This window comes from Panthera onca, chromosome A1 (assembly GCF_046562875.1).
Source record: "Panthera onca isolate mPanOnc1 chromosome A1, mPanOnc1 haplotype 2, whole genome shotgun sequence".
NCBI lineage: Eukaryota > Metazoa > Chordata > Mammalia > Carnivora > Felidae > Panthera > Panthera onca.
Genome location: NC_138339.1, coordinates 213,432 through 240,371, shown reverse-complemented (window position 1 = coordinate 240,371; position 26,940 = coordinate 213,432). Strand labels below are relative to the sequence as shown.

At 53.7% G+C, this 26,940-nt stretch overlaps 1 protein-coding gene across 1 annotated transcript in view; it reads right to left on the bottom strand.

Annotated features, from left to right (window-relative positions):
- The window catches only part of AHRR (aryl hydrocarbon receptor repressor), an 82,574-nt gene that overhangs the window by 24,724 nt on the left and 30,910 nt on the right, over positions 1–26,940 (bottom strand). The window contains exon 4 of the mRNA XM_078444034.1: positions 23,114–23,217. Coding sequence (XP_078300160.1) covers positions 23,114–23,217 — 104 coding nt within the window. The remainder of the gene's footprint in view (positions 1–23,113; positions 23,218–26,940) is intronic.

Genomic DNA, 26,940 nt, shown 5'->3' with positions numbered 1-26,940 from the left:
CTAGCCCTTCATGGAAAAACTTGATAAACTGGACTTTATTAAAAGACACAATTTAAAAATGTAGAGACAAGCCACAGGGCAAGAAAACAGTATTCACAGCACATTGACCAAGGACCTCATTCGGAATATATAAAATTCATAAATTGATAGTAAAAAGATGAACGACCCAATTTTTTTAAATGGGCAAAAGACTTGAACAGATACTTTCCTAGGGAGATGGAAGAAAGGCCTATGATGAAAATGTGTCCACATCATTAGTCATCAGGGAAATGCAGATAAACATCACATTAAGATACCATTTCACAAACATTGGGATGGCTACAGTCAAAAAAACGGACAACACGAAATGTTGGTGAGGATACGAACCATCACCAGTAAGAACGCAAAATGTGACAATCACGTTGGGAAACGGCTTTGAGATTCCTCATAAACATGAACATGCATTCTCCCCATGACCAGAAATTCCACTGCTTACCCTTCCAGTGCTTACCCAAGTGAGATGGGTGTGCTCACAAAAACACCCTAACAAGAATGTTCATAGCGGCCTCCTTCCCAACAGTCACACTCTGGAAATAACCCAGCAGCTACCAGCCCCACATGAGGGCTATCACACAGAGAAAAAGAGCACCCTGCTGACCTTGGGGCCTGTGCATCTATTTATAGGGAGCCCAGGGGCAGCCCAAACAAAGCAATGGGATAAACACCAGAAAGCAGTTCCCTGGTGGTGGCAGAGGGAACCACATTAAATGAAAGTAGGAGAAAGTCACAAATAAATTTGAAACCCTAAATAAGTGTATGTTTCCCTAGGAAAATACGATGTATCCATTAGAGACAGAAACCTTACGTGACCGATTTCTCTAGAAGACACAGAGGAAGTTACCAAGGATCCAGCCCACAGATGGCTTTAACGTAACCACCAAGTCTTAAAGATCAGATCGCATCAATGCCACATAAATTGTCCCAGAGCATAGAAAGTCAGGGAATTTTTCCACTTATTTTTAGAAGTGTAACACTGACACTTAACTCTGATCAAAGAAAAGTACAATAAAAAATAAAATTACAGACCTTTAGTTATTGATGAGAATGTACAAATAAAATATTAGCAAACAGATTCCAATTTCACATTAAGGAAACACAATACACATGACCAAGTGAACTTATTCCAGGAATGCAAGGTTGACTCAACATTAGGAAATCCATTAGCTTAATACACATTTATAGATCTACGGGGGATAGTATCATAATTATCTCCATAGATGGTAAAAAAGCTTTCCACAAAATTCAACATTTATTCTCTGTAAAAACTCTTAAGAAAATAGGAATTATAGGCACATTCTTAACATGATAGTGTTTATGTGGGTGCGTGTTATTTCTACGTCACCAACTTACTTAGTGGGGAAATATTCTAGGTGTTTCCAGTAATACCAGGATGCAACACAAAGATATCCACGATCTCCCATTCCAGTGTGTGCAAACTACAGTCCCAATTATGGCCTGGCACTTGGTTTTGGGAATAAAATTTTACTGGAACACAGACACACTCATTCATTACTTATTGTTTGTGGCCACTCTTGCACTGTAACAGTGGAGCCGAGTGGTTGCAACTGTATGACCCACAAAGCTGAAAATATTTAGCATCTGGCCTTTTAAGAAAATGTTGGCTGACTCCTATCCTACAGTGACCACCATCAGATGGAGGTGTTAGCTGTTATAGTGAGACGAGAAACCAACAGGAGGCATAAGAACTGGGCAAAGTAAAATGGTCTCTGTCTACAGATGCTATCACTGGATATCTGGAAACTCCTAGAAAGCCAATGATAAAATAACTCAAAAAAAAAAAAAAAAAGATGGGCAAAAGACATGAATAGACACTTCTCCAAAGAAGACATCCAGATGGCCAACCGACACATGAAAAAATGCTCAACATCACTCAACATCAGGGAAATACAAATCAAAACCACAATGAGATACCACCTCACACCTGTCAGAATGGCTCACGTTAACAACTCAGGCAACAACAGATGTTGGCGAGGATGCAGAGAGAGAGGATCTCTTTTGCATTGTTGGTGGGAATGCGAGCTGGTGCAGCCACTCTGGAAAACAGTATGGAGGTTCCTCCAAAAACTAAAAATAGAACCACCCTACGACCCAGCAATGGCACTACTAGGCATTTATCCATGGGATATAGGTGTGGTGTTTCGAAGGGACACATGCACATGTTTATAGCAGCACTATCAACAATAGCCAAAGTATGGAAAGAGCTCAAATGTCCATCGATGGATGAATGGATAAAGAAGATGTGGCATACATACAATGGAATATTACTCAGCAATCAAAAAGAATGAAATCTTGCCATTGCAACTACGTGGATGGAACTGGAGGATATTAGGCTAAGTGACATTAGTCAGAGAAAGACAAAAATCATATGACTTCACTCATATGAGGGCTTTAAGAGACAAAACAGATGAACATAAGGGAAGGGAAACAAAAATAATATAAAAACAGGGCGGGGGACAAAACAGAAGAGACTCATAAATATGGAGAACAAACAGGGTTATGGGAAGGGTTGTGGGAGGGGGGTTGGGCTAAATGGGCAAGGGGAACTAAGGAATCTCCTCCTGAAATCACTGTTGCCCTATATGCTAACTAATTTGGATGTAAATTAAAAAAAATTAAAAAATAAAACAAGTTAAAAAGTAAAAAAAATTAAAAAAATTCAGTAAGGAAGCAGTATATAAAATTAGATACCATATTCAATAATCTTTACATACTAGAAAAATAACCAAATTAGAGGGTCTGATGATAGATAAAACCCCATTTACAAACACATTAAAGAAGATCCATTACTTTATAAATAAACTTAACAAGAAAGTGTAAAACACAGGGGCAGAAAGCTTTAAAACTTCTCAAGACACAAAATTATATTTGAACAGCTGGAAAGACATCCTTTGTTCCTGGACAAGGCAATTCAGCATTGCAAAAATGCCCGTTCTGCCTAAGTGAACCCCCCAACAGACTGCCACTCTGTTTTGGGAGCAGGCGAGTCGATGCTACGTGCAGGCAGGAAACGTGCAGTCATAGCTAACAAAACACAGGAAAAGTGAGGAGGGAGGGCTGTCTCACTCACACACCGAAATGTGGGGCCGACCTCTGTAGTCACGACGGCTGGTGCTGGTGTCAGTGACTGGTCAGTGGACTGCGTGGCGAGTCCAGAAACAGGCCCCAGCTTAGACGGAAATGTGGCATAGGAAGCAGGTGTCACCGGAACCACCGGGACAGAACGAGCTTTTCAATAAATGGTGCTTTGTGAAGCTTTTGTTATCGTGCCTTGTGTTCGTCCGTTTGTCCGTCAGGGCTGGAGAATCATCTTCAAGGTGGTGTTTGCCCCTTCAGGGTCACCAGGTTGATGAGCTCACAGTGGCTCCTGACATGGAGAATCACCTTATTCCCATGGCCACCATGGCTCGCTCCTTCTGCTGCAGACAGAGTCAACTCGCAGTTGCTTTATTTAGAGTTCTTTCACGTAGTGTCTCGAGGAGATGAGTTGGTTTCTCCTTTGTGCCCTCCATCAGGCTTCAGTGCACGGTTTTCTGACCTCACAGAATTAGCCGCGACCCTCTCCCCTTCCGTTCCGTGCTCTGGAACTTGGTTTTCTGTATTCAGGTTCGCTAAAACTTGCTTGTAGAAACGAGTGGATCAGACACTCCCACCCCCAGCTCCGCTCCCTCTCACCAGTGTGACTGACTCTGTTCAGAGTAACATCACATGTACCCACGAACAGCTCCCTCCCAGCTGCCACAGGGCGGAAGCTGGGTTCTGGGGAGCCTCCCTGCTCCCCGCTCCTGCTCCTGCAGGAATGTAGCTATTGCACGGCAGAGGATGGAACCAGCCAGAGTCCCCCAACATCATGATCCTCCATGGCGCTGCAGTCAGGCCTCCGTCTCGTGGAGCCACGCAGAACCTGTCCACAGAGTGTGTCTTCTTCCGGGTGATGCCTTGTCTTTTTCTTTGTTCTCTACTTTGTTTTCAGATAACACCATTGTAGGTTTTCTGCCTACTTCGTTCAAGGTACAACGTGACTCTTGCCTCAGATGTGTGTTTTCTGTGTTGGGGGTAGAGGCGTAGGAAAAGTGCACCTGCCAACCAGAGCTAGTGTGTTCTGCCGTGTTCTGGTGATGGGACGACGTCACATGAAGGTCCCAGGAAAACCCTCAGGGCAAAGGACCAAGCCTTCCAGCTTCACACACAGCCCGCTCCGCTACAAAGCCACACATCCAGTCACCAAAGTATTTCAAAAAGGGAAGTGACAGCACTCATGAAAATGTAAAACACACTTGTCAGAGCTCTTCGAGAGAGATGTGGTAAAATGTCGAAACCAGCCCCAAATGCGCCCGAGAAGCTAGGCGCCCACAGGCAGTCAGGATAGGATTTCTGATGCGAAATGACCCCCTCCAGACAACCCTGGAGTGGCCTGGCTCCTCTGTGACTTGCAAGCTTCAAAGTTTTGGACAATTTTCTGACGCAGAGGCACACACACTGGGGCGATGACTCTGCAAAGGACTCAGATTTTGTGCTGAATTTTCTGGGCAAGAAATCCCCATCTCACGTAGCCCTGCAGCCGTGGCCACGGACTTAAATGGTCCTTGCAAAGCCCCCCCGCCCCTGAACCCCAACGTACTTCCGAGGAACAGGAAATTGACCTCATACAACATAGGTGTCCACCAAAACACCTCTAAGAATCAAACAGTGTTACTTGTCATTTGAATAAATGTCCAGCTCCAGACAAAAGTGTGTGGTCCCACATATCCTAACACCTTTGAGTGGTGAATGGAAAGTCCAGTATCTGCCTGGCTCTCATCCTAGGGGGCTATTTGAAAGTTTGTAAATAACCTAAATCAGGCACCCAGGGGGCTCAGTCAGTTGAGTGTCTAACTCTTGATTTTGGCTCAGGTCATGATCCCAGGGTTGTGGGATCGAGCCCCATGTCCAAGCTCCGCACTGAATGTGGGGCCTGCTTAAGATCTCTCTCTCTTTCTCTCTCCCTGTGCCCCTCCCCACAACCTCCATCCATGCTCTCTCTCTCTCTAAAAAATTAAAAAAAAAAAAAAAAATATATATATATATATGCACCTGCCTAATGTCCTGCCCCAATGCCTCTGTTCTTGGACACACAGTGTTTTGGGGGAGGCACCTATGAACACTTGGAATTTGTCTGTTTACATCATTTATCAAAAGACCTGCCTTCACTGCCTGAGACAAAAGAAGTGTGGAGGCACGTGACGACATTAAACATACTGCCAGCCTACAGGGTGGGGGCCTGGCTAAGAGGAGTGAGGGCACCCGGCACCTGGCACTCACCACCAAAGAGCTGGGCCCCTTTCTGCCTGGACGTGACCTGGCCTCCCTCCTGCCCCACGCTTAGCCGAGGCCCTGGGGGCTGGCGCCCACAGGGGCTGGTGGGTTTCCGGGTGGCGGGGCAGGGAGAACGGGCTGGTACCACCCACTTTCCGTGCAGTGACGGGGACACTTGGGTAGTCAGGGCGTTGCCGCCACAGCGGATCGCACCCACTGGTGCTGGCGCAGCCTCCCAGGATGGGAGCAGCCAACCACGTAGCCCCTGCCGTCCTACCCCTGGGACTCAGACGGAGGTAGGTGGGGCCACACTGGGGTCCACGGAGGGCTGGTTGGAAGACCATCGATCGTGCTAATAGACAATCAGAGTGACTATTTGCTGTTGCCACTACCCTGAGGTCGGGTGACGTGCTCAACGGGTGGGCAGTCAGACCAACTGCCATGTGGCGCTGGCAGCGGTGACCTCAGAGGGGTCTGGCAGGCGGGCGGTGCGTGGCCCTCAGCCCCAGCCCCTCCTGGAGCGCCCGCTGCTCGGCCATCTCCCTGAATGGCTCCCCTGCGGGGAGACTACTGCACACTGAGCCTGTCCTGCTAGCAACGGTTCAAAGACCGAACGACGGCTCAAGGCTCGAGTATATAAAACGCCTTCTTAAAAAAGATTTTATAAGATTAGTCACAACCAAAAAACAACCTTAATTTTAACTCACAAGGCAGAAATTTTTTAAAAAAGAAAAAGGACCATAAAATGCCGTTTGCCGAGTCATATGGATTCAATATCGGATTGACGTTCTGGTCCAGAAGTATCATGCCAAATACTTTTACACATGTGGGACCATCTTTCAAATATGCATCGCCAACGTTTGTTTTCTCCCGGTCTCTTTTTAATCCTACAAGAGTTTTGTGTTTTCTCAAACATGGTACATGGAAAATGAGGTCACTTTTCCAAGTGGAAAAAAGGATTTGGTCCCAAACTTAAGACTGAACTTTTTTTAAGGGGCAAAAAAGTCACATCTCTATTCAATTACTGAAAGTCACGAAACGTGCACCTGCAACTTAGGGGGCAGCAGGGGTCACGGCAGGTGAGGGCCCCGGGTGCCCGCGCCTCCCACGCTGCTGGCCCTGCCGCCCACAGCCCCTCTGTGGGGATAAAGGCAAAAACGTGCGAAAAGCCCGGGACTTCCCTTGGCAAACCCATTGCATATCCTGATCTCGTCCAGTCCGCGGCAGAAAAAACAGCCAGCAAGTACTTCAAAGATCGTTCTGTCAAGGTCACGGCAGAGGAACACAACGAGGGAAAATGGAACAATTCTAACGGCCCCTCATCGCTCCTCCCTAGAATAAAGGGACGTGGGGAGCCAAGCACTCCCCTGAGAGCCGCAGCCATGGCTACGGGGCAATAACACAAGGCCCAGCCCGCGCCAGTCACGCGAGCGAGCGGGCACCAGGCAGCTGCCTGGCCTTGCTGGAGGCAGATCACTCGCGGCCTCTCCATGGGGCCCGCGTGCGTGCGAGGGAACGGAATGACTGGCTGTTTATAGATCCCACAAACAGTAAACTCAGCCTTGAATTTCTGCCACGAAGCAGCAACGGTGCTTGCAAACAGTTCTTGAAAGACGCAGTTGGCTGACCCCTCGTTCCCTCGCTCTAACCCGGGCCCGGCTCTGGGTAACCCGCTGCCCTGGGCTCCCTGGGGCCTTCCTTTCCACGGGAACCACAGAAACCGGGGGAGGGGAGGTGCCGGGACGGGGCTCTCAGCAAGAACCACCGTTCTGCAGCCGTCCCGGCCTCCCCGTGCCCAGCGGGGGTGGAGCCCAGAACTAGGTGCCGACTGCCATGTCCAGCATCCACTTTCTTCCCTTCTCTGGGACCATGCTGCTTCTTCACGGACCCTTCAACCATGTGCTGCCTTTTCAGCTGTGCAACCTTGGCCAAGTTAATTAACCTCTCTGGGCCTCAGTCTCCTCCTCTGAAAAATGTGAATGACAGCAGTGACCACCGAGGAGGGTTAAATGAGCCCTGCCCAGCACAGAGTGAGCAAAGAATCCATATTGTACTAGAACCCATAGAATCTGTACTATAATTAGAATGCAGGACATGTGATTTGATACCAGAAGTGTTGAAATCATTTCCTAAAGTGAGAACAAAGCCTATATTTTAAAACTGGGATCTACTTCCTGAGTACAAACATCTTAACGTGAAGTTTGGTTCATTAAAAGCCAGCCCAGTTAGGGACAATCAATAAATAAATGCTATTGATGAGTCCGAGGGTCCATCTGGAGGAAGCAGGCCTGTCCTCGCAGGCGTCCTGATGGCTGGAGGGTTGCACTCACTGACCCTGAAATCTCTGACCTCACTCTCCGCGTATGTTCTAGACCACCAGCCTTGGCCTGGCTACCATGGGTCACTCCAGACCTTCTGGGTCAGAGCCTGCCTTGGACAAGTTCCAGACCTTTCCTTCACACGTGGGCAGCTCTACACCCAGGAGAGCCTGATCCAGCTTTGCCCCACTTTGCCCCCCACCACTTCCGAACAGCAGGAAGGAGGGGTGGTGCTGGGGCCTGAGGTGGCTTGGGGATAAAGCCCTCCAGGCCGAACACCACCAGCAGGAGGGAGAGCTACAAGGGTAACCTGTAGACCCGCAGGGCGCTGGCAGCCTCCTCATGAGGGGGGAGTCGGGTGTGAGCCTGAGCCGGCAGTGGGCCATCCCCCAGCATGCCCGGGGAGGGGTGCTCTGAGACAGAACAGGCACGCCAGCATCCAGGTGACAGGAAGGTTCTCAGGTTCCCAGAGGTTCAGCTGCTGCCCCATGAACCCAGGACGACACAGAGCTGCCTGGAAGGTCCTCACAAATGCTGGCTCCTCCCATAGTAATCAAAACTCCACATGATGGCTCAGGGCTGCAATTCCTCAGTGTTCCACAGATCCAAACATTGAAATGGTAATGTGAACAAGAGTTAAACACGTGGCATCTTAAGTAAGCATGGCCCATGCTCCTTCCACGGGGCTTCCCTACCAGAGGCTGGCCCAGTCTCCTCACCTTGTGCTGAAATCACCTGCTGGAGACCCACTCAATGACTCAGAGCTCAGTGGGGGCAGGACCTGGGACACATGTGTCTAAGCCTAGGAGACCCTACAACCAAGCAGGACCAGAGTAAGCACAATGGTCACTAAGTGAGAGGGACCCAGTGAGCCCAACTCAGTGGCTGAGGATAGTCAGAGGTTTATTAGGATGGTCAGGGGTTCCTGGTGGATAGTCAGAGATTCATGGTGGACGGTCAGGATTTATGGTGGACAGTCAGGGGTTCATGGTGGACGGTCAGGGGTTCATGGTGGACGGTCAGGGGTTCATGGTGGATGGTCAGAGGTTCATGGTGCATGGTCAGAGGTTCATGGTGGATGGTCAGAAGTTCATGGTGGATAGTCAGGGGTTCATGGTGGATGGTCAGGATTTATGGTGGATGGTCAGGGGTTCATGGTAGATGGCCAGGGGTTCATGGTGGACAGTTAGGGATTCATGGTGGAAAGTCGGAGAACAAATGGTGGATGGTCACAGGCTAATAGATGGTGGGGGGGGGGGGATGGTTCACAGTGGAGAATCCTGATGACCTAAAAGCCACAAAAAGGCCAGGCCCAGTCAAGTCCCAGCCACTCAATCCATCCTCAGAGATGGGACCAGGATCCATGCACTGACCCCACAGGAAGGCCACTGGACGGGCAGAAGGCACAACCTCACGGGCCAGGGCAGGACAAGGTTGCGAAGTGACACAAGCTTGTGGGCAGGGTCCTCAGGTAAGCCTGGGACACCCCATGCATATCATCAGGCTGGCAGTGGGGCACGGGCCCACAGAAAGTAAGGAAGGTAAGGTGGAGGGCTGTACTAGAGGGGCAGGGAGCCAAGCTTGCCCTCCTGGCATGAGGCCTCTGCTTTCCATGCTTATTCATGTCTGGTGAGCCCCTGAAACAAACTGAAAGGGGCTTCAGAAGAGTGGGTTCAGCAGCCACAACAGAAGATAATCAAAGGCAGATTCCTTGGAGGAGAAAGACCAAAGGAACACCCAGGAGGCATAGCCGCTGGTGCTGCAGACTGCTCCGCAGGGAGACAGAAACAGGCGAGGCTCTCTCAAGGGCCGGGCAGCCCGCACTCCATCACCTGCCATGGGCCCCCAGAATCACACCAGCTCCTGCCCTGGTAACCCCACTTACACCCTTCAAAAGTCAGAGACAGACTCGCACCTCTTAAGCCTGTCGGCTTGAGGGGGCCAGGCCTGAGCAGGTGGGAGGTGGCCAAGGAGTCAGGCCCCAATCCCAGGGCCCCTCTGTCTGTGTCCCAGTCCTTCTTGGTGGGCCGGGGCTGGGACCCCCAGCTACTGTGCTCTCCCCCCATGCCTGAAGGCCCTGTCCTGTCCTCCCAGCCAATTCCTACTGTGACCCTCTTTCTGCACCAGACAACCCCAAGTCCTGGCCATGAGTTTGCTGGGGTTTTGTGCCTGCTCTTCCCAGCCTGTGTGTCTGGGGACTAGTCTCTAGGCCAGCAGAGTAGAAGAGCCACGGAGGGAGATAGGCTCCAGTGTCTCTTGAGGTCCGATGTGGGGGACAGTGAGTTTCTAGGTCTTTCTTTAGAAGAGCCACGACCTGGAGGTGGGAAGTCCCCGTGCCATGCCAGCACTCCCTGCAGCTCCTGCCAGGCCCCCAGACGGTACCCCGCAGGAGCCACCATCCCGAGGCCCCGGGAGTGCCCGGGAACTGCTGGGACCCCTCCCCTGAGGACATGCTGCAGCCCGCAGTTCCATACCCTAAACACAACCCCTTTCATCCACATCCCCACATGCAGTTGGTTCAATAAAACATGGACACAGGGCTTCCTGACTCCTCCTCCCCAAAATCAGGCCCAGGAGGAGAAAAGGAGGAGCTCCAGAAAGGCCATCTGGGGCTGGGGTGAGGAGGTGAGGAGGCGACTGGGGCTGCAGCCCGGGCAGGGGCTTGGGGGCAGTCAGAGAAAGGTGGAAGGAAGAGGTCTTGTTCTGCTGTGGCCCCTCCCCGCACTGCCCAGGGGCCGCCTCCCCTGGTGGGGCAGGCAGGGGTGAGAGGGAGAGGGCCAGCTGGAGGAAGCGGCCCAGGTGGGGGCTCCCTCCCGAGGGGGGGCCGGCATCCCCTCCCCTCCTTGAGTCTTGCCTGCCCCAGCACACAGCTCCCCGGCAGAGCAGGGACAAGGCATGCAGGGCAACACAGGGGGCTCAGGATAGAGAGGAGCGTGAATTTAAAAAGTACATTTCGGGAAATGAGAAAAGACATAAGCAGAATAAAACAAGAAGCATTACAGACAAATCAAATGGAAATAGCAGGCATGAAACTGGAAGCAGAGAAATAAACCAGCCCGGGATCTGGTGTGATGGACAGCACCCGGCAGTCGGCCGGGAGGAGCCCCCTCTCCTGAAGGGCAGTGGGCAGGAGGGGGGCGGGGGTGGGGGTGGAGAGCAAACAGAACGTGGAAGAAAAACCAGCAGATGGGAGGGTGGCTGTGGAAGTACCAACATCTGGATAAGAGCAGCTCTAGAAGATGAAAGCAATAGAGGAGAAGAGCTTTATCCGACGTGAAGACAGAAATAAAATGTCCAGACTGAGGACCACAGACCTCAGATGGAAGGAGCCAGCACAGCCAGACCCACAGTGGCGCAGGGACATGTCAGAACCAGGCCCACAGTGGACACAGGGACATGTCACAGCCAGGCCCACAGTAGACGCAGGGACATGTCACAGCCAGACCCACAGTAGACGCAGGGACATGTCATAGCCAGACCCACAGTGGACTCAAGGACATGTCAGAACCAGGCCCACAGTGGACACAGGGACATGTCACAGCGAGGCCCACAGTGGCGCAGGGACACGTCACAGCCAGACCCACAGTGGACGCAGGGACACGTCACAGCCAGACCCACAGTGGCGCAGGGACACGTCACAGCCAGACCCACAGTGGACTCAAGGACATGTCAGAACCAGGCCCACAGTGGACACAGGGACATGTCACAGCGAGGCCCACAGTGGCGCAGGGACATGTCAGAACCAGGCCCACAGTGGACGCAGGGACATGTCACAGCTGGACCCACAGTGGACACAGGGACATGTCAGAACCAGGCCCACAGTGGACGCAGGGACATGTCACAGCTGGACCCACAGTGGACGCAGGGACATGTCAGAACCAGGCCCACAGTGGACACAGGGACATGTCACAGCGAGGCCCACAGTGGCGCAGGGACATGTCACAGCCAGACCCACAGTAGACGCAGGGACATGTCATAGCCAGACCCACAGTGGACTCAAGGACATGTCAGAACCAGGCCCACAGTGGACGCAGGGACATGTCACAGCCAGACCCACAGTGGACGCAGGGACATGTCACAGCGAGGCCCACAGTGGACTCAGGGACATGTCAGAACCAGACCCACAGTGGACGCAGGGACATGTCACAGCGAGGCCCACAGTGGATGCAGGGACATGTCAGAACCAGGCCCACAGTGGACGCAGGGACATGTCAGAACCAGGCCCACAGTGGACGCACTGCAGGGGAAGCACTCCAGAGAGGAACACACCCAGGCCACAAGGATCAAAGACAACGACCCGTGCCGGGCAGGATTCAACTTCAAGACAAGAGTTGACGTGCAGTGTCCAGGAGACCAGAGGTCTGAGAGCATGCCGTGAGCCCAAGAATCAGAGAAAACCAACTCGAACAGGTCTTTTCTAAGGGCAATCCCCATAAAGACAGGGCAGAACGTGTCACTTTTAAACTAGCACAAGAAGGCTCACGGAAGCCTGGAGAGGAAGGGAGGAGAGAGCCACAGCCCTGAGTGTGAAAGACAAAATATGATGTCACAAAGCAGCCCCAAATAAGGGTGATTGCAGTACCCAGAGGCTAAACGCACCCGCGACAGGACACAGTGTGGGGAAAGGACCCCCACACACGTCTGCAGGAGGCACGTTTAAAACGAGACCAGAGGGTGGTGAAGATCCGCCCAGCAGCAAGGATCCACAAGGAAGCCGGGAGCAGGTTTATTTCTGATGCAACAGAATTTGGTGGGACGAAGGATAGAAGTCGAGTGGGCAAGATTTAAGAGCCTATGTCAGAACCGGCCCGCCAGGCCCACACCAGAGCAGCCGCTCCGAGCCCTGCTGTCCTTGCGTGGCCATGTCCCAACTGTGCATAAACCCATGAGCTGAGCCAGGCGGCTGTGCGCCCCCACGCCGACTCACGTAGCCAGCTCTGTCTCGTGCAGAGGCCTTTCCGTCCGGTCTCCTCTCTTCCCCTGCTGATGGTGGGGCCTTGGGCGCCAGGCTCCACGCCTGTGTTTCCACACTGCCCTGGTTCCAGTAGGAGACCCTCGTCCTGAGAAGCCACTCTCCAGGCCCAGCCCGTCTGAGGCTGCTCTTCTCCGCCTCACCCTCCAAACCCGGCAGGTGGCAGGCCTGTGGGGCCTAGCAGGACATCACCTTGCTCCTGCCTCTGCACGCACTTCTGCAAGGCCTTCCAGCTCCAGCGCTCCTGGTGAGGCCTGGACTCCTGAGGCTCAGTGCTTTTCTTGGTACCTGCTCCTTTTCTCTGGGAGCATTTGGGGTTTTCTTGTGCTGGGGTGTGGAATCTCTGAAAGGCGGAACACCCTGGTCCTTTCCACCCACTGTGCTGGCCACGCAGGGGGACCTTCAGGCCGGAAACCCAGCCCGTGGTTCTGGGAAACCCTCCTTGACAGCTTCCTCCCCCGATCTTTCTGGAACTGGAGCCTATGGGGCCCTCGGGGACTATATTCTCCACCTAGTTTCCTCTCCCTCTTGGGGAAACTGAAGTGACCCTTCAGCGTCAACTCTCTATCTTCGTACAGCTCCTACGTTTGCTCTCATACTTGTAATTCTTGCGCTCTTTCCCAAACTTCAGAATATTCCCTTTGTTGGCACCTGTTTCCATCTCACGGACACTGTGCCTTTGCTCTTCTCCCCAAGGAGCCCGACATCAGCTGGTTTATTTCCCTGGGTCACCCGAGCTGCCTTTCCTGCTGGATCCTGAGTGAGCCTCTTGTCTCAAGGGTCTGTGGCCCTCATGTGCTGGAGTTTACAAGCAGGTGTGGGAGAGCCACCAGGACGTCCACACACACGACAGAGTTCTGGTGGGGAAGCCCCAACATCGGCATCTTCGGGTCCTTCCTCTAGGCTGTTGGGCTCCACGGAGGGGCTGCGCCAGGGTCAGCGCCCCGCGTGCAGCCCCACCACCCACCTCGCCACACTTGGAGACCCCGACGCTCTTGTGCAGCGTGGGAAGGCTGCAGGCCACGTGCCCGCACTGAGTCTCTTTGACCAGAGGGGCCGGCGTGCTGGTTGTGTCCCGCCTTTAACTGTAGAATCTTCTTGAGGACAGGGGTCCAGGGTCCAGCGCCTGGTCACCACTGTCCACACGACTTCCACAGCTATCTCTCTCATTCAGTTGTCAAGGACTGCAAAATCAAGAAGGAGGTACTGCCTCCCTGGTTCACAGCTTTTCCTTTTAAATTCACCCAGTTAGGCCCGTTTGCAGTCGATTCCCATTTGTCCCCCAAGCAGCCGCTCATGCTGCCTCTCAGCCTACACTGCCTTCTGGCTGTCCTGTGTCCCCACACCTAGGCTTCACCAGGACCCGTGCGCACATCGCCTCTGACCTCACATAAGGGCTGGTTTCCCGGAGAAGCCCCTCGGGGCACTGTGAGGCTGGGTGCAGGCCCGGCTGTGGTTCGGCCCGGCCAGCCTTCCCTTTGACACGTCAGATGCTTGGGGTCCTCTGCCCTTTGGTTTCTGTGTGAAACGCTCGGGGGAAACCCTCTGCGATGCCGGTTTTGCCCGTGAGAACCAGTGTCCTTCAGGCACCCGGCCTCACGGGCCATGGCACGCTCCTGCCACGTTCCTGTTTTGGTCTGGCCGGTGGGAACAGAAGGCCTCGGTGACTGTGTCCCTGAGCCTGACGCACACCACTCTGTCTAGCCATCCCCAAAGGCTCTGAGGCCTGAAACTAAAGCCCTGAGAGTGCTCTGCAGGTGACAGCAAGACAGGCCTCTGGCTCTGACACCAGCCCCTCACCTGCCAGGGCCACAGGACCACCTGGATAGGACCCTGGCTCAGACGGAGTCCCTCAAGGGGACGCAGTGGGGGCCAGTCCTGGCTCTGTCCTTGCTAGCGTTGTGACACCAGGCAGCTTACAGAACTACTCCGTTTCCCCATCTGTAAAGGGAGGCAATGACAGCATCTGTCTCGTATACCTGTCAAGGATCAAGTAAGTCCTCAGGGCTCCAAGCGGCCCTGGCGTGTTGGAGCTGAGCCCTGGCTCAGGGCTGGGGTCTTGGAGTCAGGAGAGGCCTGAGTTTCTGCCCCAGTCTGTGCTCTCACCTGAAGCACGTCCCCTGCAAAATGGACGGTTGTACGGGCTGAATAGCGGCTCCCAAAGACACGGGCACACAGGGACTGCAAAGCAACCTCATTTGGAAATGGAATCTTCGCAGCTGTAATAAATTAAGTTGAGGTCACTCTGGGTTAGGGTGGCCCCAAATCCAATATGACTGGTGTCCTTATAAGAGGGACACAGAGACACAGGGAAGACTGGCTGTCAGCAGAGGCATGGGACACACTCTCCCCTAGAGTATCTGAAAGAACTCGCCCACCACACCTTGCTTTCAGCCCAATGACACTGATTTCGGACTCCCAGCCTCCACAACTATGAAGAGTACATTTCTGTTGTCTGAGCCGCATTCAGTCATGAACTTGAACTGCCATCACCACCACACACTGCTGGGGCCACTGTTGTCCTCAGGAGCTGGAGGAGAGGTGCCCCAGCCCCACGTGGAGGCCAGTGCCCCAGCCCTGTGCCCTCTGGGAGGACAGACCTCACTCCTCAGACCAACAAGCCCAAAAGGCAGGTGAGCATGCCTGTGTGCATGCAAGTGCCCGAGGGAAATCTGCCACCGGGGAGGAGCAGGGGCCTGGTCCTCGGTACCCCATTTTCTCTCCCTTCTCTGCCCTGACCATGTGCTCATGCATAGAATCACCACCGGACAGTGGCAGCTAAGCTCTAAGAGAAACACAGGAGTTCTAGTCAGAGGACCAGGAAGAGGGTCCCAGGAGGAAGCAGGTGTGGAGGAAATCCTGCAGAGGAGACGGCGGGGAAGGGACCCGGGCTCACCTCTGTGTGTGAGCTGACGTAGTCCCGGCTCAGTCCGAGGGGTACGTGTGTGGAGCACGTCCGGAGAGGCAGACCAGCAGAGCCTGCGCAGAGAGCCAAGCTGGCACGGGCAGCGTGCTCTCAAGGAGCGGGCCTGCTGGCCAAACCTGCCCCCTGCACGGCCGCTGCCAACACAGGACCGAAGACAAGCACCCACCTTGAGGCTGTGACACCCAAGGCTCCCAACACGTGTGGAAAGTCCAGGGCTCAATCTGAATTAGTTCCTCTTGCTGCTGCAGCAAATTACTACAGACCTAGTGGCTGAAAACCACACACTTTAAATATATCAATATAAACTAATTAAAAGTGAAAGGATGGAACAAGATATGCCAGGCAAACATTAATCAAAAGAAGGATTGGGGCGCCTGGGTGGCTCAGTCAGTTAAGTGTCTGGCTCTTGATTTCGACGCGGGTCATGATCTCACAGTCCGTGAGTTCAAGCCCTGTGTTGGGCTCTGTGCTGATAGCGTGGAGCCTGCTTGGGAGCCTCCCCCTCCCTCTCTCTCTGCCCTTCTCCCTGCTCATGTGTGCATGTGCGTGTGCATGAGCGCTCTCTCTCTCTCTCTCTCAAAATAAGTAAATAAATAAACTTTAAAGAAAAAAGAAGGCTGAGGTGGCTATATTAGTATCACACAAAGTAGACTTCAGAGCAAGGAAAATTAGGAATAAAGAGGCATGTTATACAATGGTAATGATAGAAGGGTCAATTCATAAAAAAACGTAATGATCCTAAATGTGTATGCACCCCTCAACAGAACTCCCAAACACATAGAGCAAAAACTGATAGAACTGAAAGGAGAAAGACAAAAGTCCACAGTTACATTAGAAGATGCTAACTCTGTCTCTCAGGTTGAGACCGGACAGAAAATCAATGTGGATATAAAAGACTTAAACACTGTCAACCAAGCTGATGTAACTGATGCTTGTAGAACACCTCACCCAGTGACAGCAGTCAAGTGCGGGCCCACTTCCTGGTTCATGGATGGCTTTTTGCTATAACTGCACAGGGCAGAAGGCACAGGGTGCTCTCTCGGGCCCCTTTTATAAGGCATAAATCCCATGCATGAGGCTCCACCCTCATGACCTAAGCACCTCCCAAAGGCTCTGACCCCTAACACCTTCACATCGGGTTTCCAGTCTAATATGAATTTGAATTATATTAATTGGGGGGAGGATACAAATATTCAGTCCAGAGCAATAATCAATGAAACCAATAGCTGTGTCTTTGAAAAAAATCAATAAAATGAATAAGCTTCTAGCCCAACTGACTAAGAAAAAAATGGAAGTCACAGACTACCAATGAAAATAGAAAGGATATATAGCTACGGAACCTCTCATAGACACTAAAAGGACAACATGGGGAAACCTTGAACAGTTCTGTACCCACAAATTCAATGAAGTAGAGGAAACAGGCCAATTCCTTGAAAGCTGCAAACTACTAAAATTCACACTAGAATAGATAACTGAGTAGTCCTCTGTTGGTTAAAAAAATTGACTTCATAATTTAAAATCTAACAAAGAAAACCAGACCAGTTATATTCATTGGTGAAGTCTAACAAACATTTTCTAGGAGAAAATAACACCCATTCTATACAGTCTCTTCCAGAAAACAAGAGAGAAGGAAGCACTCTCAACTAATTTAATGCAGCATCAGCATGACACCAAAAGCAAAGACATTACAAGAAAATTACAAAAATATTTCTCATGAACATAAAAACAAAAGCCCCCACAAAATATAACCACATTTCATCCAGTAATGTATAAGTAAGATTTATTCAAACTAGCAAGTTTGGACCAACAGTTGAAAATGAATCAAGGTAATTCATAGTACTCACAGACTGAAGAAAAAAAGCCATGATCATATCTCAGTAGACGCAGACAAAGCACTTGACAAAACTTAATACCCATTTGTTATAAGAACTCCCAGAAAATAAGGAATAGAGAAAATTTTCTTAATCTGATATAAAGCATCTACCAAAAAAAAAAAAAAACCAAAACAAACAAAAAGCGGAAAATAACTCCAAGCTAATAACATACTTAACCTTGAAAGACTATAGGGTTCTCCTGGAGACCAGGAACAAGACACAGATGTCCCCCTCTTCCTCTGTGTTGCTCAGGAAGCCTCAGAAGGGCAGTACGGCAAGGAAAAAAAAGTGTATAGACTGAAAAAGTAGATAAAAACGGTCTCTATTCTCAGACAACATGATAATCTATGTAAAATTCGCACAGAAATCTACAAAAAAGTCTCCAAGAATTACTAATGAATTCAGTAAGTTCACAGATACAAAGTCAACCCAGAACAATAAACTGTATTTCTATACGGTAGTAGAAAGTGAAATGAAACTGCCGTTCTGTTTACAATCACAACGGCAATATGAAATGCTTGGTATAAATCTATCAACAGACACAGGATCTCCCTGCCACAAACTACAAATATGGATGAGAGCAGGAAAAGAGCTAATACATGGAGAGAGGTGGTGTGCTCGTGCATTAGGGGTCAGCACTTGTAGGTCTCCGTTCTCCTAAGCTGACCTACCGATGTAATACAACCCAACCCAAGTTCCAGCAGGAAGTTTTGTAGATAGCGACGAGCGAATTCTAAAATATATTCAGGAAGACAGAGAACCTAGAATAGCCAAAACGATCTTGAAAAGGAACAAAGATTGGAAGAGTCATACTCTCCGATTTCAAGACTTGTTGTAAAGCTGCAGACACTGAAACCGGCTGGTGCTTGTTCTCAATGGCAGAACACAGTCCAGAAACAGACTCACAAACATAGGGCCACAAGCTTTTTTTACAAGGTGTAAAGGCAATTCAGCGGAGAAGGGGCACATAATCCTGAGACACCAGGATCTCAATGTGCAGAACGAGGCTGTCTCGGCCCATACCCTCGCCTGTAGCAAAGTCAACTAAAAATGAACCATAAACCTGAATGTAAAACACAAAACGATAAAACTTTGGAGCAAGCATAAAGTAAAAATCTTTGCAACCCAGGTGAGGTAAAGAGTTCTCAAATGTGACACGGATCATGACCTATTTAAAAACTGATAAACTGGGCTTTGTCCAAATTAAGTACTTTCATTCTCTGCAAGACTCTGAAGAGAATGGAGAGAAGCCAGACTAGAGGCAGACGCTTACAAACCACACACAGAACAAAGATCATGTGTCCAGAACACTTAAAGAGCTCCAAAGTCAAAAGCGAGGTAGGAAACAACCTGTTTTCACGGGCAAACGTTTGAGCAGGCTGCTCGCAAGGGGCTCCTTCGATGAACAACCGCGACCTGACAAGAGGCTCTGGGTCATTGGTCGTGAAGGAAGCGCAATCCGAAACCGTGACGAGAGTCTCTTAAAACAGCTTTGAGGAGGGGGAACACAGGACAACAGCAAGGGCACGGACACGGGCACCCCTGTTCTCCGCCGCTGGGGACACCGCACAGCCACCTGGAGAAACAGCACGCCAGGTCCCCACGACACCAAAAACACTCTTGTCGCACGACCCCGCAACCACACACGTGGGTATCACCCAAAGAGAACCAGAGCCGATGCTCCCAGAAAACCTGCACGTGGCTGCTTGTAGCTTTATCCACATACACAAACCCTGGAAACCCAAACGTCCTCTAGTGGTCGGGTGGACAAGCACACTGAGATGCCCTCGCACCACAGAAGGACAACACCAACTGTGCTCCAGGCAGCCGCGTGTCTGGGTCCGGTGCGTGTTGCCGGCACCCAGGCTCCCCGCTGTAGGAGCCCACCTATAGGCACCCTGAGAACAGCGGTCGGAGAAGGCCGCAGGGGCCGGAGAACGTGGCTCCGGTGGCCGGGCCCCACACACGGGCAGCACCAGGGGAATTCAGGCATGATGGTATTGCTGTCTTCTTCGCAATGGTGGCCACACCACACTGCCAATAAGAACACGTTTTAGCATGCGTGAACTTAAAAATAAGTGTGAGAAAATGTACCCACGGCACGCCAGAACTCTAGTCAGGGTCAGGTGGCCCGTAGCCCGGCCCCTCCTAGGCCCGAATCCACAGTTCCTGCTAGCCAGCTGCCCTGTCCACACCAAACACTACAGACCGCCTTAAAAGTGGGAATAGAAGCCCAGGACGCTGCTAACTGTGATCTGATGTGTGTGTTTCCAGAACCCACCTGTCCCATGCCTGGCGCCTGTGCCAAGGTGCTCACCTGGCGGCCCCTCTGGCCATCCACCCTGGCTTCTTGAGGCAGGCAGGGGCCCAAGAGCACTAACCACGGATAAAGAAACGCCAGGCCCAGCCCCAACACCAACAGGGATCCTGGACCCCCAACCGCTCCAAATCTTGGTTTCTTCGTCTTAAAATAGTGGACGTTAGACCACAGGCCCTTTAAAGTCTGTGCCAGCACTACATTTTTATGAATCTATGATGCCTGTCATAAACCTCTCATTTTTTCCAGTTTCTCTTTAACAGACTGAAGATTAGAAATAAAAGCTGGATTTTCTTGTTATTGCTGCTTGATTTGTTTATTTTGCTGTTAGGGAATATTTTTAAACTTCAAAAAGAGTCTCTAATCACAAAGTTTGAGAACTGCCACACTAGAAATGTGGTGAGGAGAACCCTCACCATACAATCTAGACTGCTTCCAATCTAAGGGAACTTCCAGAAACTTCTGTGGTCACAGAGAACGTGTTACAAGAGGTGGCAGAAGGAAGCTTCAGGAGCTGTTGGCCCTGTCTTCAAGATGGAGTGGGGCCAGGGGACGGCCGTACAGCCCCCTGTGCCCGGCAAAGTGACCAGTAGCCTCGAGTCCCACCCCAGAGGGTAGTTCTCTGAACGCACACACTGGGCCAACAGGAGGTATGGGGCTGGGTGCCGCCCTCCGGCCCCCAGGGAGCTGGTCAGCTCTTGAAGGTCAGGCTGGGCCACTTCCTAGTCTCTAGCTGTGCTGGGACTACCGTGCTGCGTCCATGTCCTGAGGTCCCCAGGTCCTTGGGGGAAACCTGGTCCTGCTCAGAGAGCAGGATGGCCGCCGAGGGCCAGCAGAGGGGCTGGAGGGCAGTGGTGTGGACGCGTGTGGAACAGTCCCCTGGGCTCTCACAGGAGATGGGGGGACTGTGTGCACATGCTTCTGTATTTATAGTCGGAACACAGTTTAACAAAGATTTCATGTTTAAGATTTTATTATCTTAATTTTTAACATGAATTATAAAAAGAGTCATGCCAGTTATATTTTGCCAAGAATAAAACTCAAGCTGGCACAATGTTTTCCAGCCCCAAGCTCACCAGCTTGGAAAAATCCAACTTTAAAGGAAAACTTAATATTTAAGAATTCACTTCCGAAAAACATGGTAAATAGTGAGGTATGGAAATATTTCCTCTCCTGAAACCACAGTATTTCTAAAAGCTACTCTGCTGTTAGGACCCTGCTCTGCTCCAGACGGGACGGAAAGATACAGGGGCTCTAAGAACGGGGTCCCCAGGTGCCCGCCATACAGAATTTTCGTGGAAATTCAACAGTAACCCAGCAAACTGCAAGTATATGGTTGCTTGTATTTTTGTTTTTTAAAAAGGAAGTGATTTATGAATTCTGTGATCTTCATGAGAACCATCGCCTCAGCAGGCGTGAAGGCCTTGGAGGGCAGTGGGAGGTACATGGGACTGTAGGTGTCCCTGTGAGGATCATGGGTGCATAGAGGGGTCATGGGGTCTGTGGGGAATCAGGGGGCCTACGGGGTCATGGGGGCTCCTATGGGGATTGTAGGAGTCCTGGAGGATCATGGGGGACTGCAGGGAGTCATGAGGCCACGGGGTCATGGGGGCTTCCCTTGGGGACCACTGGGGGTCATGGGGATCATGGGGGACCATGGCGAGTTGTGGAAAGTCATGGGCTTGTGAGGGTCCCTGGGGGACCATGGGGGGGTCATGGGAGGCCACTGGAGGTCAGGGGGTCATGGGGATCCCTGTGGGGACCATGGGAGGCATGGAGTCATGGGGGACTGTAGGAAGTCATGGGGGATCACGGGGTCATGGGGGTCCCTGTGGGGACCGTAGGGGGCATGGGGGTCATGTGGGAGCCATGGGGGGTCAGGGGTCATGGTGGGCAGACAGGAACCCCCAGATCCGAGGCAGGAGCATCTCTGGTTCCCCTCCAACCAGCCCAGATGCTTTCCATCTGCCCACCTGTCAGTCAGCAGATGGTAGAACCCCACCCTCCACCTACCCTTTAGGTGAGGCACTGTGGGGACATCTTGGCTGAGGTGCCCTAGGGGCACATCCCCACCACCAAAGCCTACATGCCAAACAGCTGAGCACCCAGGAATTCACACGCAGACAGCAGGAAGCCACCCAGAGGGTCAGGGAAAGCGCCTGGGGGGGGAAGCAGACTGAAGGGTGGGAAGCGAGACTCGGGCAGGGGTGAACCAGGCAGAAGATCCCTGTCCTCTGTCCTCCATGAGGGGCGCCGGCTCGCAAACAAACCTCTGAGCTCATTCCTGCGGTGGAGGCACCAGGGCAGCAGCTGGGCCATCAGGCAGCGCACGGGCCGGCCAGTGGGCGAGGACCCGGGGCTGCCCTTCAGGACCCGCCTGGGACAGGCCGCTCTGGCTGCCGCAGGGCAGCTGGGGTGCAAACAGAACACTGAGCGAGACTGCTGGGGGCCCCCGAGAAGGGGCCGATGGGCTCCAAGCAGACTCAATTTCATCAGCATAAAAGGAGCCAATGCGCCACCATTTCTGCCTTCAGCGCGTCAGCCCAACGGGCGGGCGAGTGTGTGCAGCTGAGGACACTTCACGTTGGGGGGACGGGACTGCCACCAAGCAGGGCTGAGCACTGGGAACCCAGTGTTGGGGTCCCAAAGGGGACATGCAGGGGGACACATGGGGCCCGGCCCCTCTGGGACTGCCAGGGGAAGCACGGCCTCGGGGGCACCTCGGCGGCTGGTTACAGGCCCCTCCTAAGGTGGGGAAAACCAGGGTCTCTCAGCCACCGGTGGAGGCAGCGACCCCCTCGCTCTGTACACAGTGACTCGACCCAGCCCGGAAAGCTCCACCTCGCTGTCCTATCTTGCTTGAGGAGCTGAGCCACGCATGCCCCTGCCCCTCGAGAAGCGGGCCACGGGAGAGGGTCAGGAAGGGCATGGCGCCTCAGAGTCACCAGGGGTGAGAGGCCCCGGGTCGGGGAAAAGGCTGACCCAGGCCCCAGATGCTGTGCGTGTAATATGGACAGCTGGGCCAGCCTGCACCTGCCACACCCTGCAAAACTCGTGCGATTCTCTGTCATTAATAATAACAATAATTCTGAAAAACCCTGCTGAATTGACGGACAAGTAAAACCAGAGAATGCAGAATGAGAAACGGTTTTTACACTTGAGGTGTATGGGCCAAGGCCACCTCTGGTTCCCTGTCCCAACTTGCTGCGCCTCACCTGGGCATCTGTGTCTGACCCCCTGCTGCTCCCAGGGCCGCATTTCCAGTAAATTGTTAGCGGTCCAACCTGACGACCAGCGGGCAGACAGACCCCGCGCGGCGTGACAGGCATGTGATGGGAGGACGAGGGGACTCACCTCCAGCAGCAGCCTTCCCTCCAGCACGGTGGACCCTCCGCTCAGACCGCTGTCTTCTGGTGAGGGGGTACCAGCCGCCGGCTGCCGTGGGCACTTCTGCACGGCTGTCAGAGAAGAACGAAGCAAGTCTGTCAGCACCCTTCCTGGGCCCCAGACCTGCTTACCTTCTTCTGTTTCCCAAGTTCTTGGCCGCCACCCTCCCAAGCTGCATTCCCAAGCTGACCTGGGGTCTCCTCCGTGGGACGCATGGGGGCAGCACAGCTGGAACTGGACCCGGGCTGACCAGGGCAGCCAGGTGGGGGCACCAAGTGTGATATTCAGGAGATCAGACCATTGGGGCTGGGCCTCACCTCGAGGACCCCACCCCTACTCTGCTCTGCAGAAACTGCTCTCTGCTCCCTCCTGTAAACCCCTCAGAATCCCGCCCAGCCTCAGGGACACTGCCCAGGGGTCCCCAAGGTCCTCTCTGGAGACCCAAGCTCCAGTAGGTGCCCTAACTCGGCACTGCTGGTCTCCCTAACTCAGACCACCCTGGAAGTGCCCACGCGACCTCATCATGCCCCCAGCTCCCCCAACCGCTCCCCAACCCCCAACCTGGTGTGGAGCGGCCCACACTGCACAGAAGGCCCCCCTGGCATGACTGAGGTGCCCCCCAAGGGTGGCAGCTTCCTGGCCCTCCCCCAGCCCCAACCCCAGTGTGGCCCCATCTCCGTTTTGGGGTGAAAGCTCAGACATACAGACATGCCATCCACATCCCCGTTTACTGGCACCTGTTGTGGACCCCCAGCTGCATGCCCAGGGTCCCCAGCCACATGGAGAATTACGGCAGGACCCCTGGGGTGCGGAAAGGGGGCCGCCCGGAGCCTCCTTGGAGGGCTGGGCAGACCGGGAAGGGCCTCCCGGTTGCCCCTCAGGTCGGTTTCCAAACTGAAGCTGCAGGTGATGTCAGTGCAACTGGGGGTCAAAGGGCCCTGCCTGGGGCAGGCAGAACCCTTGCATTTGTCCAGGTCTTGGGAGAAAATACAAACACGGGCACTTAAATCTCCCGCATTTTCTCTTCCAAAACCACCAAGCTGTGCTGAACTCCTCCAGGGCACGTGGGTCGTAGTGATTGTGCTACCCAGGTAGTTTTTACTTCATCAGCACCTTCACACCCCCCTGAGCCGCACTCAGAGCCAGGGTCTGCCCCACATCCACTGTACCTTCCCCCCCATATCAGTGAGCTATGGGCAGCAGCTGCTCCGCCACGGAGTTTGATAGAAATTCAGGCCCCCAGGTCCCCAGAGCCCAGGGACTGCAGGGCCCCAATGTCTGCACTCCAGGCGAGACGCTCTGTCCACACCTCTTGTCAGGCACGGACTGCCCTCCCTGGTGGGACCCTCACCCCACACCGGCTGCACTGCCAGACTGGCAGCTTCCTGCCCCCCACCAGAGGCCACGCTGGGCCCCTTCACTCAAGCCCTCTGGTGCCAGGTGCAGGGAAACTGTTGAGCCGAGTGTCCACAGAGGCAAAGGGTTGGGTGCAGGGAGGTGGCCCTCAGGAGAGCCCCACAGACGGTGGTCACACTGGGGCCTTTGGTCTCTGTCTGCCCCCCCCCCCCCCCCCCGTCCTTCCCTCGCCCAGAGGGCTTTGCTCTATCAACCTCTCTCCCACAGCTAAGAAGCACTGGGACTCTGTTCTCTGCTCTAAATACTCCCAGAAATGAACGCATTTCCTTGGCCAGAAAGCAGGAAACAAGAACAGTCACACCTGGGGGTTGCTGGGCAAAGGCACAGGGGCGGTCGGTGCTGCAGACTGCCCAGGCCCCTCTCCCAACCGAAAACCTCACCAGCAATCAAGGCCCCACCGCTCACTAAGCTTTGAGATGTGTCGAAAGCCAGGGACATTTAGAGGTGCCTATTTTTACTCCCTTTGGGAACACAACCCTGTCGTTCAGAAAGCTGAAAGGTCTGAATTCACTAAACTCACACAGCTCCCCACCCCCAGCACACAGAAGCAGAAAACAGACCCTAGTGAAGCGAATGCCATGTCCCCTGAGGGAACCTTCTGGTCTCAGAACACCCCGAAGGCTGAGGTGGGCCTCTGCCAGGGGTCACACAGGACCCCATGCTCTCAGAGGCCCAGAAAGATAAAGGAGGAAAAACACTGGCATGTGAGTCCCTGTCCCACCCCTCCCCTCCCCCGCCAGAGGGTCTTATCCTGCTGCCACAGCAGGGAGGCCACAGCTCTCCACCAGGGTATGGGCAGGGCCTGTGCAGCACCTGTGGTGAATTTGGGGCTCAATGAAGGCCAGGAGTGCCGTTGGCTGGGCAGAGACAGGACCCCCCACCACCTCAGTGCATCCTGGGCCGCCTGCCCATACACCCAGGCCACCAAGGCCCTCCACAAAGCAAACTCCGTTGTGGAGGGGTCATTCCCACCCCCACCCCAGCTCAAGCCAGCTCCCTGCCCCCAGCCTTCTCCAACACACCCCTCAAACTGAGGGCAGGGGAAGGCAGGGATTGGACTGCCCTGCCTGCCTGTTCTCTTGCCCCTGCAGACCCTGTTGGGGGCAATGACTTCCACAGCTGTGAAGCTGGGGTGGGGGAAAATCCCAGCATGGTGACATCATGCCCTGTGGGGTGTTCACTGCCCCCCAACCTGATGGGCTACATCCCGTCCTGTACCCACTAGAGGCAGAAGTGGGGGACACCCTCTCTAAGTTTTCTCCCCACCCACATCTCTCTGCACGGGGACACCGGCCCCCGAACATCGCGTGTCCCCCCCCCCCCCCCCAGCTGGGCACCCCCACTTCCCCTCCTCTGCAGCCACATCCCGGCGGGGCACGCCCAGCGGGGCCTCCTCTGGGCTCCTGTCACGCGATGGGGCCATCAGCGTTGCAGTGACAGCCACCTGGACCCAAGCCAGGGCCTCGCGTGCGAGCACAGCCGCAGACGCGCCCCACCCCCAGGCCTGTGGCAAGACAGAAAGAAACCGAATGCAGGAGCCGGGGGTGGGGGCCAGCTTTCCCGGAAATCCATGCGAGCTGACAGTGCCTGCCGCTCACTTCCCAGGTCCCCCACTTCAGGGGCTCTCGGGGAGTCGAAACAGAGCAGCAAGCTCGGGTGGGGTGTGGGGTCGCAGCCAGGGTCCCACCGTGCCTCCCACGGGCAGGTGGCCAGGCAGGGCAGAGCAGCAGGGTCCCGGGGAGGGGGGCAACCGGTAAGGAGGGCAGGAGGCAGCCGGTAAGCTGCACCCCCTCCTCAGCCCTCCTGGCTCAGCTCTGCCCTGGATCCGCTCCCCCACCTCAGGGTTTCTCTCCTGTCCTGCGTTCTCTGTCCCCACTGAATGCAGGTCTCACCTGAAGGCCTGAGCTGGGAGTGCAACAGGGGCTGGGGCTGTGGGCAAGGCCACCAGGGCCCTGGAAACCTCTGCAGACAGACCTCAGCCCCACTGCTGGGTCTGCCCTGGGGGGTCCCCCCTCTCCTCCTCCACGACAAGGGACAAGCCCACCACCTGGCCCCTGTCACTGCCCCCTCTGCACCTGACTGCCCATGGTAACAGGTCAGGGAGAAAGGCTCTTGGGGAACAGGTGGGGGTGCAGGGTGTCCTTCTGGGGAGCTGGTGAGAGTGTGGGGAGAGTCTGCCGGGGGCCCTCCGAAGGCCCGGCTTGTCAAGAAGGCCACGGAGAGGAAGTTCCAGGCATGAGAGCCCCCACAGACCAGCAGGGGCTCAAGAGGCCCATCCACGCACAAGTGGCCCAGACCCCTCGTGAGCCGCTGGCACTGCCCTGCCCACAGAAAGGAGGCCGGGCTGAGTGCGCTGGCTCCCACCAGGACCACGTCCC